We start from the raw sequence: 17,966 nt of genomic DNA on the forward strand, positions 1-17,966 counted from the left end.
TTTTTTTTGTGTTTTTTTTCTCTTGGGTTTTTATTTTGTTTTGGGTTTTTTTAGGTTTTTTTGAGGCTTTATTTTTTCTTTTAGGTTTTTTTGGGTTTCGTTTTTTGGGGTTTCTTTTGGGGAATTTTTTAGGGTTTTTTTTAGAATTTTTTTGGGGGAATTTGTGAATTTTTGGGGTTTTTTGGGAGGTTATTTCTGGGGTTTTTTTGTGTTTTTGGGGGGAATTTTTTCCTGTTTTTTTAAAGGATTTTTTCTGGTTTATTTTGGGGGTATTTGGGGTTTTTTTAGGGCTTTTTTTGGGGGTTCTTTTGGGGTTTTTTGGGATTTTTTTGGGGTGAAATTTTAGGTTTTTTGGGGAGTTTTTATGGGTTTTTTTTGTTGGTTTTTGGGAGTTTTTTTGGGGAATTTTTGGGTTTTTTTGGGGTTTGAGGAGGAGTAGAAAATAAAAGAATTTGGACAGAAAACGTGTGGGGGTTTTTTGGGGAAAAAAAGGAAAAAAATGATTAAAAAATACTAAAAAAAAGGAAAAAATGGTGAAAATAAAAATAAAAAAGGTGAAAATAATAAAAAATGTGTTTTGTGGTTTTTTGTGAATTTTGGGAGTTTAATGGAGGTTTGGGGGATTTAAATTGGATTTTTTTGGTCTAAAATAATTTTCTGGGGGTTGAAATGATTTTTGTTTTGGGGTTCAAATTAATTTTTTTTTGAGTCTAAATTGGATTTTTTTGGGGGGTTAAAATTGGATTTTTTGGGTCCAAGTTGGATTTTTGGGGTTAAAATGGGATTTTTTGGGGTCTAAATTGGATTTTACGGAATTCAAATGGGATTTTTTGGGGTTCAAATTGGATTTTTTGGGTCCAAATTGGATTTTTTTGGGTCTAAAAAATGGAATTTTTTTGGGTTTAAAATAGAATTTTAGGGTTAAAATGGGATTTTTTGGGTCTAAATTGGTTTTACAGGATTCAAATGGGATATTTTGGGTCTAAACTGGGTTTTTGGGGTTTTTTGGTCTAAATTTGAGTTTTTGGGTTTAAACCTGGATTTTTTGGGGTTTAAAGTGCAATTTTAGGGTTAAAATGGGATTTTTTGGGTCTAAATTGGATTTCTGGGGTTACAAAAGGCTTTTTTGGCTAAATTGGATTTTTTGGGGTTTCAAGTGGAATTTTAGGGTTAAAATGGGATTTTTTGGTCTAAATTGGGATTTTATGGGATTCAAATGGGATATTTTGGGTCTAAATTGGGTTTTTGGGGTTTCAAAGGGGTTTTTTGGTCTAACACTGGATTTTTTGGGGTTTCAAGTGGAATTTTCGGGTTAAAATGGGATTTTTTTTTTTTTTATCTAAACTGGATTTTTTTTGGGTGTAAAAATGAACTTTTTGGCTCCAAACTCATTTTTGGTGCTCAACCTCGATTTTTATTGAAGCCCAAAAAAATAAATTTCCCATCCCGACACAAATTTTCGCTTTTTCTCCCCCCCAAAATTCCATTTTTTTACAATTCCCGCCCGATTTTGGGGCAAAACCTCCCGAAAAAAGCCAAAGTCCCTGTGGGGGAGCCAAAATGGCCCAAAATGGCCCAAAAAGGCCCAAATTGGCCCAAATCCGGGGTCACTTCACGAAAACGACGCTGCCGCCGCTGCCGCTGCCCCGGGCGGCCAACCAGGCCAGGAACACGTCCCTGAAACGGGGAAAAAACAGAGATTTTGGTTAAAAACAGAGATTTTGGGGAAAAGGGGGGTTTGGGGAAAAAAAATGGTGATTTTAGCTCAAAAAATGGGGATTTTAGCTCAAAAAATGGGGATTTTAGCTCAAAAAATGGGGATTTTTCGGTCAAAAAATGGGGATTTTAGCTCAAAAAATGGGGATTTTAGGTCAAAAAATGGGGATTTTGGCTGAAAAAATGATCATTTGGGACAAAAAATGATATTTTTGTAAAATATTTTTGTAAATAATGGGGATTTTTGGGAAGAAAAAAAAATTTGACAGTTTTGGGTTGAAAAATGGAGGGTTTGGGTCGAAAAATGGTAATTCTGGGTGAAAAATGGGGATTTTGGCTGAAAAAATGGGGATTTTAGGACAAGAAACGGGAATTTTGGTTCAAAAAAGGATCATTTTGGGTCAAAAAATGGTAATTTTTGGGTAAATAATGGGGATTTTTGGGAAGAAAAAAAAATTTGACAGTTTTGGGTTGAAAAATGGTGGGTTTGGGTAAAAAAAATGGAGATTTTGGGTGAAAAATGGGAATTTTGGGGTTAAAAATTGGCAATTTTGGGGCAAGAAATGGTGGGTTTGGGGTAAAAAATGCAATTTTGGGACAAAAAAAGGAATTTTGGGTCAAAACTTGGTAATTTTGGATTAAAAATGGACATTTTGGGTGAAAAAGGGAAATTTTGGGTTATAAAAGGCAATTTTGGGACAAAAAAATGGCCTTTTCTGGGTCAAAATGTGCCATTTTTGGGTTAAAACACATCATTTTTGTGTCAAAAAATGCCACAAATTTTTGGTCAAAACCTGCTATTTTTGGCTCAAGATGTGCCATTTTTGGCTGAAAAAACCCTCCATTTTTTGGGTGAAAAAACTCCATTTTTGTGATAAAAAATTACCAAATTTTGGCTCAAAAAATGCCATTATTTCTGGGACAAAAAGTGCGAATTTTGGCTCAGGCATGGCCATTTCTGGGCTCAGAAAATGCCGATTTTTGGCTCTAAAATCGCCATTTTTTGGCCGAATTTCGCCGTTTTTTCACCGAAAAACTCCGTTTTTTCTCCAGTTTTTCCCAAAATCCCATGAATTCTCCCCAAACTCACCTGCAGTGCCGCACCAGGCACTCGCTGGAGCAGAACTCCTCCTCCCAGTGCCCGTTTTTGGCTCTAAAATCGCCGTTTTTTGGCTCTAAAATCGCCGTTTTTTGGCCGAAATTCGCCGTTTTTTCGCCGAAAATCACCATTTTTTTCCCCAATTTTCCCAAAATCCCGTGATTTCTCCCCAAACTCACCTGCAGTGCCTGACCAGGCACTCGCTGGAGCAGAACTCCTCCTCCCAGTGCCCGTTTTTGGCTCTAAAATCGCCATTTTTTGGCCGAATTTCGCCGTTTTTTCACCGAAAATCACCGTTTTTTCTCCAGTTTTTCCCAAATTCCCCGGATTTCTCCCCAAACCCACCTGCAGTGTCTGACCAGGCACTCGCTGGAGCAGAACTCCTCGTCCCAGTCCCCGCTGGCCACCGGCGCCCGCTCGCAGCCGGCCCGGACGCAGCTCCGCCCCCTCGGCCACGAGGCCCCGCCCCCTCCGGGCGGAGACTCCGCCCCCAGCTCCGCCCCCACCTCGGCCACCTCGGCCACGAGCTCCACGCGCGGGGGCGACTCCGCCTTTGGGGGGAAAAATTCCATTTTTGGGTAAATGTCGACATTTGGACGTTTGTCCCATTTGCAGCACTCAAATCCAGATTTTTCCCCTTTTTTCCCGTTTTTATTTGCCCTAAAAATCACATTTCCCACCCATTTTTACCCCATTTCCCCCCCACTTTTACCCCCCAAAAATCCCAATTTTTCCTCATTTTTATACCCTGAAAATCACATTTCCCACCCATTTTTTACCCCATTGCCTCCCCACTTTTACTGCCCAAAAATTTCAATTTTTCCCCGATTTTTCCCCCATTTTTCCTCGATTTTTATGCCCTAAAAATCACATTTTCCACCCGTTTTTACCCCATTTCACCCCCCACTTTTACCCCCAAAATCCCAATTTTTCCTCATTTTTATACCCTAAAAATCACATTTCCCACCCACTTTTACACCCCAAAAATCCCAATTTTCCCCCGATTTTTCCTCATTTTTATACCCTAAAAATCCCATTTCCCACCCATTTTTACCCCCACTTTTACCACCCAAAAATACCAATTTTTTCCCGATTTTTTCCCATTTTTCCTCTATTTTTATACCCTAAAAATCACATTTCCCGCCCATTTTTACCCCACAATTTTACCCCCCAAAAATCCCAATTTTCCCCCGATTTTCCCCCCATTTTTCCTCATTTTTACACCCTAAAAATCCCATTTCCCACCCATTCTTACACCATAATTTTACCCATTTTTAATGATTTTTTCCCCATTTTACCCCCCAAAAAATCCCATTTCCCACCCATTTTTACCCCGCAATTTTACCCCCCAAAAATCCCAATTTTTCCCGATTTTTCCTCATTTTTATACCCTGAAAATCACATTTCCCACCCATTTTTACTCCGTAATTTTACCCCATTTTCCCCAGATTTTCCCGATTTTCCCCACACAATTTTTACCCCGCTCAGAACCCCCAAGCCCCATTTTCCCAATTTTCCCCCAAAAACCCCATTTTCCACCCCAAAATCCCTTTGTTCCCCAATTTTTTCTCCATTTCCACCATTTTCACTCCCAAAAATTCCCATTTTCCCCCAATTTCCCCCACAACATCCCATTTTTCCACCCCAAAGTCCGAATTCTCCCCAAGTTAACCCCCCAACATCCCAATTTCCCCCCAATTTTCCCCCATTTTCCCCCAAATTTCCCAATTTCCCCCCATTTTTCCCCCCAAATTTCCCAATTTCCCCCCAATTTTTCCCCATTTTCCCCCCAAATTTTCCCAAATTTCCATATTTTCCCCCAAATTTCCCAATTTCCCCCCATTTTTCCCCTCAAATTTTCCCGAAATTTCCCAATTTTTTCCCAATTTCCCCCAAATTTCCCAATTTCCCCAATTTTTCCCCTCAGATTTCCCAATTTCCCCATTTTTCCCCCAAATTTCCCAATTTCCCCCGTTTTTCCCCATTCCTCACCTCGGCCTGCAGCACCAGCTCGGCCCCGCCCTCTCTCTCCTCCTCCTCCTCCTCCCCTCCCCCCTCATTTGCATGCCCCGCCTGGGGGAGGGGCTGCGCCACCGCCGGGGGCGGGGCCGGGGCGGAGGCCACGCCCACCACGTGCAGCGGGGGCGGGGCCAGCACCTTGATGTGCAGGGGGGGAGGGGCGCGGATTTTGGGCGGGCCCTGCTGCAAAGGGGGGGGAGGGGGCGGGGCCGCCGAGGGGGGCGGGGCCGGGGAGGGGGGGGGCGTGGCCGCGGCGCCCGGCGGTGACGTCACCGAGGGCGGGGGGAGGGGCATCTGCGTGAGGGGCGGGGGCTGCAGCCGCGCCAGCGCCGGGGGGGCGGGGCGGGGGGCGGAGCTGGGGGCGGGGCTGACCGGGATGACGGTGACCACGCCCCCCGAGGCCCCGCCCCCCGCCGGCCCCTCCCCCACGGCCCCGCCCAGCAGGAGCTGCTTGGGAATGAGGATCTTGGTGATGGGGGGCGGGGCCTGGGGGGCGGGGCTGGCGGCGGGGGGCGGGGCCTGCGGGGCGGGGCTGGGGGAAGGGGGCGGGGCCTGGGCGGTGGGGGCGGGGTCGGGCTCCGGGGGGTCCGTGGAGGTCTGGGGGGAAAAAAAAGAAATTATTGGTTAAAATTGGGAAAAATCGGTTAAAATGACTTAAAATTGATTAAATATTGATTAAAAATTCATTAAATTAAAATTGATTAAAAAATGGTTAAAAATTGGTTAAAATTGATTAAAATTAGATTAAAATTTGATTAAAATATAATTAAAATTGGAGTAATATTTGATTAAAATTTGATTAAATATTGATTAAAACTGGTTAAAATTTGATTAAAAATTGGTTAAAATTTGGTTAAATATTGATTAAAAATTCAGTACATTAAAATTGATTAAAAAATGGTTAAAAATAGGTTAAAAATAGATTAAAAATTGGTTAAAATTAATTAAAATTAGATTAAAATTAGATTAAAATTTGATTAAAATTGAATTAAAATTGGAGTAATATTTAATTAAAATTTGATTAAATATTGATTAAAACTGGTTAAAATTTGATTAAAAATTGGTTAAAATTGGTTGAAAAGTACTTAAAATTGATTAAAAATTGATTAAAATTTGATTAAATATTGATTAAAAATTCATTAAATTAAAATTGATTAAAAAATGGTTAAAAATTGGTTAAAATTGATTAAAATTAGATTAAAATTTGATTAAAATATAATTAAAATTGGAGTAATAATTGATTAAAAATGGATTAAAAATTCATTAAAATTAGGTTAAAGATTGATTAAAATTGATTAAAACTCCGTTACATTAAAATTGATTAAAAATCAGCTAAAAATTGGTTAAAAATAGATTAAAAATTGGTTAAAATTGATTAAAATTAGATCAATATTAGATTAAAATTTGAATAAAATTGAATTAAAATTGGAGTAATAATTGATTAAAAATGGATTAAAAATTTATTAAAATTAGGTTAAAAGTGGAATAAAATTGATTAAAAATTCAGTACATTAAAATTGATTAAAAAATGGTTAAAAATTGGTTAAAAATAGATTAAAAATTGGTTAAAATTGATTAAAATTAAATTAAAATTAGACTAAAACTTGAATAAAATTGAATTAAAATTGGAGTAATAATGGATTAAAAATAGATTAAAAATTGATTAAAACTGGCTAAAATTTGATTAAAAATTGGCTAAAATTGGTTGAAATTTATTAAAATTGGTTTAAAATGGAGAAAAATTGATTAAAAATTTATTTTAAATTGATTAAAAATTGAGAACAAATTCATTAAAAATTAGGAAAAAATTGAGGATTTTTTTGGGGTTGATTTTTTAGAGAATTTTTTTATTTTTGGGGAATTTTTGGGTGGATTTTCTTTGTGATTTTTTTGATGGATTTTTTTAAATTTTAGTCTATTTTTTGGGTGGATTTTTTAAAATTTTAGTCTATTTTTTGGGTGGATTTTTTGGGGGAATTTTGGGTGAATATTTGTGGATTTTTTAAGTGGATTTTTTGGGATTCTTGAAATGATTTTTTTTAATTTTTGGGTGGTTATTTTTTATTTTTAGGGGGATTTTTTGGGTGAATTTTCTTTGATTTTTGGGTTTTTTGGCATGGATTTTTTTGAATTTTTTGGGTGGATTTTTTTATTATTTTTAGGTGGATTTTTTTCCTGGATTTTCTTTGATTTTTGGGTTTTTTGGGGTGGATTTTTTTTTAATTTTTTGGGTGGATTTTTTATTATTTTTAGGTAGATTTTTCCTGGATATTTTTGCTGAATTTTCTTTGATTTTTGGGTTTTTTGGGGTGAATTTTTTTTAATTTTTTGGGTAGTTTTTCTTTATTTTTAGGTGGATTTTTCCTGGATTTTTTGGGTGAATTTTCTTTGATTTTTTGGGTTTTTTGGCGTGGAATTTTTTGAATTTTTTGGGTGGATTTTTTATTATTTTTAGGTGGATTTTTTCCTGGATTTTTTGGGTGAATTTTCTTTGATTTTTGGGTTTATTTGGGGTGGATTTTTAAAAAATTTTTTGGTTGCTTTTTTTTGAGATTTGGGGGTTTTTTTTTGGTGGTTTTCTTTGATTTTTGGGCCTTTTTTGGGTGGATTTTTATTATTTTTAGGTGGTTTTTTTTTTATTTTTTGGGTGAATTTTTTTTAAATTTTGGGGGGTTTTTTTTTGTGGGTTTTCTTTGATTTTTGGGCCGTTTTTGGGTGGATTTTTTTGGTTTTTTTTGCGGATTTTTTCTGAATTTTGGGATTTTTTGGTGTGGATTTTTTAATTTTGGTTTTTTTTGGTTTTTTTGGGGGGAATTTTGGGGTTTTTGGGGTTACCAGGGTTGCCTTGTAGGCCGTCAGAGCTTTCAGGTATTCCTTCTTGGCCGCCTCCGTCTTGCGCTTGTACACCTGGAAAAAATGGGGGAAAAAATGGGAAAAATGGGCAAAAATGGGGGAAAATATGGGGCAAAAATAGGGTAAAAAATGGGACAAAATGAGGGGAAAATGGGGTAAAATATGGGCAAAATAGGGTGGAAATGGACAAAATAGGGAAAATGGGTAAAATGGGACAAAATGAGGGGAAAATGGGTACAAATATGGGGCAAAATGGGTAAAATAGGGTAAAAATGGGAAAAATAGGGAAAAATGAGGGAAAAATGGGGTAAAAATAGGGTAAAAAATGGGACAATAGGGAAATGGTAATATGGGGCAAAAATAGGGGTAAAATGGACAAAATCAGAAATGGGTAATATGGGGCAAAAATAGGGTAAAAAAGGGTAAAATAGGGGAAAAATAGGGTAAAAATAAAATAGGAAAATGGGGCAAAAATAGGGTAAAAAATGGGACAAAATCAGGGGAAAATGGGGTAAATTATGGGGCAAAAATAGGGTAAAAATAGGGAAAAAACAAGGTAAAAAATAGGGTAAAAATGAGATTAAAATAAGGGGAAAATGGGGTGAAAATGGGGCAAAAATAGGGAAATGGAAAAATGAGGGAAAATGAGGAGTAAAATAGGGGCAAAAAAGGGGTAAATTGGGGCAAAAATGGTAAAAATTAGAATAAGTAGGGGCAAAAATGAGATTAAAGTAAGGGGGAAATGGGGTGAAAATGGGGTAGAAAAGGAGGGAAAATGAGGCAGAAAATGGGGCAAAAAAGGGGGATAAATTGGGGCAAAAATGGGAGAATTCAGCAAATAAGGGCAAAAATAGAGAAAAAAATGGGGCAGAAAAGGGGGAGAAAAAGGGCAAAAATGCAGGGAAAATGGGGCAAAAATGGGGCAAAAATGGGGTAAAAATGGGGGTAAAATGAGGGGAAATGGGCAGAAAAGGAGCAATATTGGATAAAAATGGGGCAAAGTTGGTGAATGAGCAAAATTTGTGGAAGGGTTTTAATGGGGCAAAAATCATTTGACGAATTGGGGCAAAAATGGGGAAGAAACTGGCCGAAATGATTTCCCCGTTTTCCCTTCGGTTTCACCGTTTTTACCCAATTTTTTCACGTTTTTCCGTTTTCCCATAATTCCCATTTTTCACTGTTTCTGCTCCTCTCCCAGCGAGTCCCACATGGAGGCCACGATCTGACCCATTTCTCCCCTTGTTTTTCTCCCGTTTTTACCCATTTTTCCCTTTTTCCCCATTTTTTCACCGTTTTTCACCGTTTTTTCGCCGTTTTTTCCCGTTTTTTCAGGATTTCACCCCAGTACCTGTTTCTGCTCCTCGCCCAGCGAGTCCCACATGGAGGCCACGATCTGACCCCATTTCTCCCCTGTTTTTACCCCAATTTTACTCCGATTTTCGCCATTTTTTCACCGATTTTCCCCATTTTTTCACCGTTTTTTCCCGTTTTTTCCGTTTTTTCACCTGTTTCTGCTCCTCGCCCAGCGAGTCCCACATGGAGGCCACGATCTGACCCCATTTCTCCCTTGTTTTTCTCCCGTTTTTACCCCGTTTTTAACCCTATTTTCCCCATTTTTTCACCGATTTTCGCCATTTTTTCACCGATTTTCACCGTTTTTTCACCGTTTTTTCCCGTTTTTTCACCTGTTTCTGCTCCTCGCCCAGCGAGTCCCACATGGAGGCCACGATCTTGGACACCAATTCCCCCATTTTACTCCATTTTTAACCCTTTCTTTGCCGATTTTCCCCATTTTTAACGCTATTTTCCCCATTTTTTCACCGATTTTTCCCATTTTTTCACCGTTTTTTCCCGTTTTTTCACCTGTTTCTGCTCCTCGCCCAGCGAGTCCCACATGGAGGCCACGACCTTGGACACTTTTGCCCCATTTTTAACCCTATTTTTTCACCGATTTTCCCCATTTTTTCACCGATTTTTCCCATTTTTTCGCCGTTTTTTCCCGTTTTTTCAGTTTTTCACCCCAATACCTGTTTCTGCTCCTCGCCCAGCGAGTCCCACATGGAGGCCACGATCTTGGAGACCTCGCCGAAGGTGGCGTTGGGGTTCTGGCCCTTGATGGCGGCCTGCGTGTCGCGGAAGAAGAGCGCGTAGGCCGACACCGGCTTCTGCGGCTCGTTGGGGTCCTTCTTCTTCTTGGCCTTCTTGGGGGGCTTCGCCCGCCGGGGGGGCTCTGGGGGCGCAGCCGGGGGGGCCGGGGGTGGGGAGGGGGCTGCTGGGGGCGGCTGGTAAAAAAAAAACGGGGAGAAAAAGCGAAATTTTGGGGTTTTTATGTGAAAAAATGGGGATTTTGCAGGGTGGAATTCGGGTTTTGCGAGGGTTTGCAATGAGGGTTTTGGGATTTGGGAAAATTTTGAGGATTGAACCCAAAAATTCAAATTTTAAGATGAAATTTTGAGTTTTCAAAGGCAGTTTGGGACGAAATTTTGAGGTTTGCACCCAAAAAATCGCAAATTTTAGGGTGGAATTTTAAAGGTTTGGAAGGGTTTGCAAAGAGGGGTTTGGGATTTGGGAAAGTTTTGGGGTCCAATAAAAAATTTTGAGGGTTGAACCCAAAAATTCAAATTTTAAGGTGAAATTTTAACTTTTTAAAGAGACCCTTTGAAAAGGGAAAGGGAGTTTTGGACAAAATTTCGAGGTTTGGACCCAAAAAATGGCGAATTTCGGAACAAAATGTGAAGGTTTGGGAGGGTTTTGGGAGAGGATTTTGGGATTTGGGAAGGTTTTGGTGTCTGGGAGGAAATTTTGAGGGTTGAACCCAAAAATTCAAATTTTAAGACAAAATTTTAACTTTTCAAAGGGTCTCAGAAAGGGAGTTTGGGGTGTTTTGGACAAAATTTCGAGGTTTGGACCCAAAAAATCGCAAATTTTAGGGTGGAATTTAAAGGTTTGGGAGGGTTTGGGAGAGGATTTTGGGATTTGAGAAAATTTTGAGGGTTGAACCCAAAAGTCCAAATTTTAAGATGAAAATTTTAACTTTTTAAAGGGAGTTTGGGACCAAATTTTGAGATTTGGACCCAAAAAATCGCAAATTTTAGAGTGGAATTTTAAAGGTTTTGGGAGAGGATTTTGGGATTTGGAAAGGTTTTGGGGTCCAAGGGAAAATTATGAGGATTCAACCCAAAAATTCAAATTTTAAGGTGAAATTTTAACTTTTCAAAGGGAGTTTGGGACAAAATTTTGAGGTTTGGACCCAAAAATTGCAAATTTCTGGGTGGAATTTTAAAGGTTTGGGAGGGTTTTGGGAGAGGATTTTGGGATTTGGGAAATTTGAAGGTTTAACCCCAAAAAATTCTGAATTTCAGGACGGAGTTTTTGAGGTATTTTGGGTGTTTTTGGGACATTTTGGGGGATTTTCAAGCAATTTTGGGTATTTTTTTGCTATTTAGGAATATTTCAGGCTGTTTTTAAGGGGTTTTGGGTCATTTCAGGCCGTTTTTGGGGTGTTTTGGGTCATTTTTGTCACTCACCCTCCTGAATCCCTGCAGGGTTGATTTTGGGCTATTTTGGGCTATTTTGGGCTGGTTTTGAGCAATTTTCTCGCAGTTTTTTTGTATTTTTGAAATGTTTAAGGACATTTACGAGTATTTCAGGGGGTTTTAAGCCGTTTTTGGGGTGTTTTTGGCCGTTTTTGGGTCGTTTTTGTCACTCACCCTCCGGAATTCCTGCAGGGTTGATTTAGGGTTATTTTGGGCTATTTTGGGCTATTTTTGAGCAATTTTCTCGCAGTTTTTTTGTATTTTTGAAATGTTTAAGAACATTTACGAATATTTCAGGGTGGTTTAAGCCATTTTTGGGTCGTTTTTGGCCGTTTTTGGGTCATTTTTTGCCACTCACCCTCCGGAATTCCTCCATCTCCTCGTCCTGCAGGGCTGGTTTTGGGCTATTTTGGGCTATTTTGGGCTGGTTTTGAGCAATTTTCTCCCAGTTTTTTTGTATTTTTGAAATGTTTAAGAACATTTACAGGTATTTCAGGGGGTTTTAAGCCATTTTTGGGGTGTTTTTGGCCGTTTTTGGGTCATTTTTTGCCACTCACCCTCCTGAACTCCTCCATCTCCTCGTCCTGCAGGGACCCCGCGGGGGAGGGGCCGGGGCTGAGCCCCCGCTCGGGGCTGGGCGGGGCCTGGGGGGCGGGGCCAGCGCCGGGGGGCGTGGCCGAGGCGGCGGCGGCCCCGCCCAGCCCCAGCCCCAGCTGCGAGCTGAGCTCCGATTGGTCGATGGTGGTGAGGGGCGTGGCCAGGGGCGTGGCCAGCAGGGCGGCGGGGCTGAGGGCGCCCAGGGGAACCTCGATGGTCACGGGGGCGCTGGGGGGGAACTGGGAGCCCATCGGGGGCTCCAATTCCTAAATAAAATAAAAATAAAATAAAAATAAAATCATTTTAACCCAAAAACACAATTATTGAACCTGAAATGTAATTATTGACCCAAAAATCCCGGGTTTTTTAACCCAAAATTGTCATTATTGAGGGGCTGAGGGGGAACTGGGACCCCATTGGTGGCTCTAATTCCTAAATAAAATAAAAATAAAATAAAAATAAAATTATTTTAATCTAAAAGTAGAGCTATTGAACCTGAAATGTAATTATTGACCCAAAAATCCCGGGTTTTTTAACCCAAAAATGGGGAAATTTAACCCAAAATTGTCATTATTGAGTGGCTGAGGGGGAGCTGGGACCCCATGGGCGGCTCTAATTCCTAAAATAAATCAAAATAAAATTATTGAACCCAAAAATAAAACTATTGAATTAAAATTTCAATGATTTACCTCAAAAATCCAATTCTTTAACCAAGATCCTGGTTATTTAGCCCCAAAATTCGGATTATTGCACCCCAAAAATCCAATTTTCAGGATCAGTTCCCCCCCATGTTTTCAGGATTGTTCCCACCCCATTTTTGGGGTTAAATCCTCCATTTTTGGGAACATTTTTCTCTATTTTAGGAAATATTTTCTCCCCATTTTTGGGGTTAAATATCCCCATTTTTGGGGTTAAATCCACCCCATTTTTGGGGTTAAATCCACCCCAATTTTGGGAACATTTTTCTCTATTTTAGGAAATATTTTCTCCCCATTTTTGGGGTTAAATATCCCCATTTTTGGGCTTAAATTCCCCATTTTCGGGGTTAAATCCTCCAGTTTTGGGATCATTTTTCTCTATTTTAGGAAATATTTTCTCCTCATTTTTGGGCTTAAATTCCCATTTTTGGGGTTAAATATCCCCATTTTTGGGGTTAAATCCACCCCATTTTTGGGGTTAAATCCACCCCAATTTTGGAATAATTTTCCCCCTATTTTAGGGATTATTTCCCAGCCCATTTTGGGGTTAAATTCCCCATTTTTGGGAATTATTCCCACCCCATTTTCAGGGTTAAATTCCTCATTTTTGGCAATTTTTCCCCCCTATTTTTAGGGGTTCAATGCCCCATTTTGGAGACCATTCCCACCCCATTTTCAGGATGAAACCCTGTATTTTTTTAGCTTTAAAACCCCGAATTTTGGGGCAATAAATGGATTAAACCCTGTATTTTTCAGGATGAAACCCTGTATTTTTCAGGATTAAACCCTGTATTTTTCAGCATTAAACCCCGTATTTTTTAGGATTAAATCCTGTATTTTTCAGGATTAAACCCTGTATTTTTTTAGGTTTAAAACCCCGATTTTTGGGGCATTAAATGGATTAAACCCTGTATTTTTTAGGATTGAATCTCATATTTTTCAGGAATAAATCCTGTATTTTTCAGAAATAAACCCTGTATTTTTCAGGATTACATCCTACGTTTTTCAGGATTAAACCCTGTATTTTTCAGGATTAAACCCTGTATCTTTTTAGGTTCGAAACTCTGGTTTTTGGGTCATTAAATGGATGAAACCCTGTATTTTTCAGGATGAAACCCTGTATTTTTTTAGGTTTAAAATCCCGTTTTGGGGTCACTCACCATGTTGAGCAGGGCCGTGGGCTGTTCCATGATGCCCGGGGGGAGCCCCACACTGATGTTTTTGGGTTCAAACCCCCCCGTTTTTGGGCTCACTCACCATGTTGAGCAGGGCCGTGGGCTGTTCCATGATGCCCGGGGGGAGCCCGTATATTAAATCCCGTATATTTTTGGGTTTAAAATCCCCGTTTTTGGGCTCACTCACCATGTTGAGCAGGGCCGTGGGCTGTTCCATGATGCCCGGGGGGAGCCCCACACTGATTAAACCCTGTACATTTTGGGTTTGAATCCCCCCGTTTTTGGGCTCACTCACCATGTTGAGCAGGGCCGTGGGCTGTTCCATGATGCCCGGGGGGAGCCCCACGGCCACGGGCAGCCCAGCCCCCCACACTGATAAACCCTGTATATTTTTAAGTACAAACCCCCCGTTTTTGGGGTCACTCACCATGTTGAGCAGGGCCGCGGGCTGTTCCATGATGCCGGGGGGGAGCCTCACACTGATTAAATCCTGTATTATTTTAGGTTTAAATTTCCCATTTTCAGGCTCACTCACCATGTTGAGCAGGGCCGCGGGCTGTTCCATTGAGCATGACCACAGGGGTGAACCCCCTCGGCCACATGTGAGCAGCTCCAGTCCTGTGCCCACAACTAATGTTTTTAGGTTCAAACCCCCCCGTTTTTGGGGTCACTCACCATGTTGAGCAGGGCCGCGGGCTGTTCCATGATGCCCGGGGGGAGCCCCACACTGATTAAACCCTGTATATTTTTAGGTTCAAACCCCCCCGTTTTTGGGGTCACTCACCATGTTGAGCAGGGCCGCGGGCTGTTCCATGATGCCCGGGGGGGAGCCTCACACTGATTAAATCCTGTATTATTTTAGGTTTAAATTTCCCGTTTTTGGGTCACTCACCATGTTGAGCAGGGCCGCGGGCTGTTCCATGATGCCGGGGGGGAGCCAGATTTTTCAGGATAACCCCTGTATATTTTTTAGGTTCAAACCCCCCCGTTTTCGGGGTCACTCACCATGTTGAGCAGGGCCGCGGGCTGTTCCATGATGCCCGGGGGGCAGCTCCAGCCTGCCCACACTGATGTTTTTAGGTTCAAACCCCCCCGTTTTTGGGCTCACTCACCATGTTGAGCAGGGCCGTGGGCTGTTCCATGATGCCGGGGGGGAGCCCCAGCCCCCCACACTGATTAAACCCCTGTACATTTTGGGTTCAAACCCCCCCGTTTTTGGGCTCACTCACCATGTTGAGCAGGGCCGCGGGCTGTTCCATGATGCCCGGGGGGAGCCCCACGGCCACGGGCAGCTCCAGCCCGCCCACGCCGTAGCCGGGGGGCGCGAAGGGGGCGGCGGCGGCGCCCCCCGGCTCGGGCAGCTCCTCGAAGGTGCCGACCACGGCCAGGGAAGGGTCCGAGTCCAGCGGGATGGGCGGGATCTCAAACTCCTCGTCGCCCAGGCTGGGCGTGTGGAACGTCTGCGGGGGGAAATAATGAAATTTGGGGGGGAAAAAAATGAAATTTGGGGGTTTGGGAGGGAAATTGGGGGTTTGGATTGAAATTGGGAGTTTGGCATTGAAATTGGGGGTTTGGATTGAACTGGGGGTTTGGGAGCGAAATTGGGGGGTTTAGGATTGCAATTGGGGGGTTTGGGAGCAAAAAAAATAAAATTAGAAAGGTTTGGGATTGAAATTGGGAGGTTTGGGACTGAGATTGGGGGGTTTGGGAGGGAAATTGGGGGAATTTGGGAGGGAAAAAAATTAAATTTGGGGGGTTTGGCAGGGAAAAAATCAAATTTGGGGGTTTGGGAGAGAAATTGGGGATTTGGGAGGGAAATTGGGGGTTTGGGATTGAAATTGGAGGGTTTGGGAGGGAAAAAAATAAAATTTGGGATGGAAAAAATGAAATTAGGAGGGTTTGGGAGGGAAATTGGGGGATTTGGGAGGGAAAAAAATAAAATTTGGGGGCTTGGGAGGGAAATTGGGGGATTTGGGAAGGGAAATATTAAATTTGGGGGGGTTTGGGAGCGAAATTGGGGGGTTTGGGAGGGAAAAAAATGAAATTTGGGGGGTTTGGGAGAAAATAAATTCAATTTGGGGGGTTTGGGAGTGAAATTGGGGGGTTTGGGAGGGAAAAAAATCAAATTTGGGGGGGTTTGGGAGGGAAAAAATTAAATTTGGGATGGAAAAAATTAAATTTGGGGGGTTTGGGAGAGAAATTGGGGGGTTTGGGAGGGAAATTGGGGGGTTTGGGAGGGAAAAAATGAAATTTGGGGGGTTTGGGATTGAAATTGGGGGGTTTGGGACCCAAACTGGGGAGCTCTGGACCCAAATCTGGAAGCTCATTCCCAAACCCCAAAATCCGAGGGTTTGGCCCCGAATTTGGGAGCCCCAAGCCCCAAACCAGGGTGTTTGCCACAGGGATCTCTGTGGGATTTGCCCAAATTCCCCGTTTTTCTCCCCATTTCTCACCTCGGCCCCGCTGAGGAAGGGGTGAGAGGTGCCGGTGATGGCCAGGTAATTGTCACTGCCGCCGGGGAACTGCACAAACCACGGAAAATCAGCCCAAATTTGGATTTTCTATCTCCATTCCTCCCTTTTCTGCTTTTTTTTACCTTTTTTCCCCTTTAATCCCATGTTTTTCCCCATTTTATTCCACTTTTCCCCCATTTTATTCCACTTTTTCCCCATTTTATTCCATGTTTTTCCCCATTTTATTCCACTTTTCCCCATTTTATTCCACTTTTTCCCCATTTTACTCCATGTTTTTCCCCATTTTTTCTCCCTTTCATCTTTTTTTATCCCATTTTTTCCCTTTTTGCTCACTTTTTCCTCTTATTTCCCCTTTTCTCCCCACACTTTTTCCCCTTTTCTCCCTATTTTCCCTTTATTTCCCATTTTTTTCCCTCTTTTTTCCCCATTTTCTCCGTTATTTTTATTTTCTCCTTTCCCTCCATTTCTCCACTTTCACCTTTTTTTTCTCCCAAATTTTCCCAACTTCTTCCCATTTCCCCCCCCACTTTTAAATTTTTCTTTTTTACTTCTTCTCTTTTATCCCCAACTTTTCAATTTTTTTCTTCCATTTTCCTAATTTTTTCCAGCTTTCCCCCCTTATTCCCCCACCTTTTGCTTTTCCCCCCATTTTTCCCTTTTTTCCCCCACCTTGCTCCTCTTTTTTGCCGCTTTTCCTCCTTTTATTCCCATTTTTTTCTGCTTTTTCCCGTTTTTTCCCCCAACTTTCCCATTTCCCCCCCTTTTTTTCCCATTTTCCCCTCACGCTCTCCCCCCTCAACCAAACCCCCTATTTCTCCCAATTTTTTTCCCTTTTTCTCCCAATTTCTTTCCTTTTCCCCCCCACTTTTTACTTTTTCTCCCCATTTCCCACTCACACCACAATATTTTTCCTCATTTTCCCCTTTTTTCCTGATTTCCGCCCCATTTCCCCCTCACACTCTCCCCTCACACCGCAACTTCCCCAAACCACCAATTTTTCCCTTTTTGCCCCCGTTTTTTCTCTATTCCCCCCAATTTCTCTATTCTCCCCCCATTTTCCCCTCACACCACAATATTTTTTCCCATTTTCCTCTTTTTTCCTCATTTTCCCCTCACACTCTCCCCCCTGCTCCCAATTTCCCCAAACCCCCCTTTTTTCCCTTTTCTCGCCCATTTTCCCCTCACACCACAGTATTTTTCCCCATTTTCCCCTCACACCACAGTATTTTTCCCCATTTTCCCCTCACACCACAATATTTTTTCCCATTTTCCCCTCACACCACAATATTTTATCCATTTTCCCCCATTTCCCCCTCACGATCTCCCCCTTCCCCTCCCGCTCCCCAAACCCCCATTTTTCCCCTTTTCTCGCCCATTTTCCCCTCACACCACAATATTTTTCCCATTTTCCCCTCACACCACGACATTTTTTCCCTTTTTTCCCCATTTTCTCCCGATTTCCCCCTCACGCTCTCCCCCTTCCCCCCCCGCTCCCCACACCCCCATTTTCCCGCCCCAACCTCCCCGCCCCGCCCGCAGCCGCCCCCGAACCCCTTGATTTTCCCCTTTTTTCCCATTTTTGGCCGTTTTTGCCCCATTTTTCCCCTCACGCCCGCCCCCCCCTCACCTCCATCGCGCCGCCGCTCCCCCCCGGGGCGCCGCGCGCCGAAGCGGAAACCCCGCCCCTCCCTCACGCCGCCATTTCCGCCGCCGCCACCATAGAGACGAAACCTCCCTGAGGGCAACCCAAGCACAACCGAACCACCAAAACCCCCTCTGTGTGACAAAAAAACTCATTT

General features: G+C 42.1%; 1 protein-coding gene across 1 annotated transcript; it reads right to left on the minus strand.

Annotated features, from left to right (window-relative positions):
• Window positions 1–1,399: 1,399 nt before the first annotated feature.
• TOX4 (TOX high mobility group box family member 4) lies at window positions 1,400–17,865 on the minus strand. Its single transcript, XM_064737590.1, has 9 exons — window positions 17,795–17,865; window positions 16,147–16,215; window positions 14,923–15,153; window positions 11,781–12,086; window positions 9,715–9,969; window positions 7,670–7,741; window positions 4,808–5,431; window positions 3,161–3,366; window positions 1,400–1,677 (listed from the first exon to the last, which is right to left on the minus strand). The coding sequence occupies exons 1-9, from the start codon at window positions 17,798–17,800 to the stop codon at window positions 1,608–1,610; spliced, it is 1,839 nt and encodes a 612-aa protein (XP_064593660.1). The 5' UTR covers window positions 17,801–17,865; the 3' UTR covers window positions 1,400–1,607.
• Window positions 17,866–17,966: the final 101 nt, after the last annotated feature.

Source organism: Zonotrichia leucophrys, unplaced genomic scaffold (genome assembly GCF_028769735.1).
Source record: "Zonotrichia leucophrys gambelii isolate GWCS_2022_RI unplaced genomic scaffold, RI_Zleu_2.0 Scaffold_85_192490, whole genome shotgun sequence".
NCBI classification, from domain to species: domain Eukaryota; kingdom Metazoa; phylum Chordata; class Aves; order Passeriformes; family Passerellidae; genus Zonotrichia; species Zonotrichia leucophrys.

What these genes read in the sequence shown, in the direction of transcription:
- TOX4 (XM_064737590.1), bottom strand. An exon ending in CCGCGGCCCTGCTCAACATG is followed by an intron (nt 12,087 to 14,922) that starts GTGAGTGAGCCC and finishes TATTTTATTTAG; the next exon opens with GAATTGGAGCCCCCGATGGG. An exon ending in TGCCTGGTCAGACACTGCAG is followed by an intron (nt 1,678 to 3,160) that starts GTGGGTTTGGGG and finishes TCCCCGTTTCAG; the next exon opens with GGACGTGTTCCTGGCCTGGT.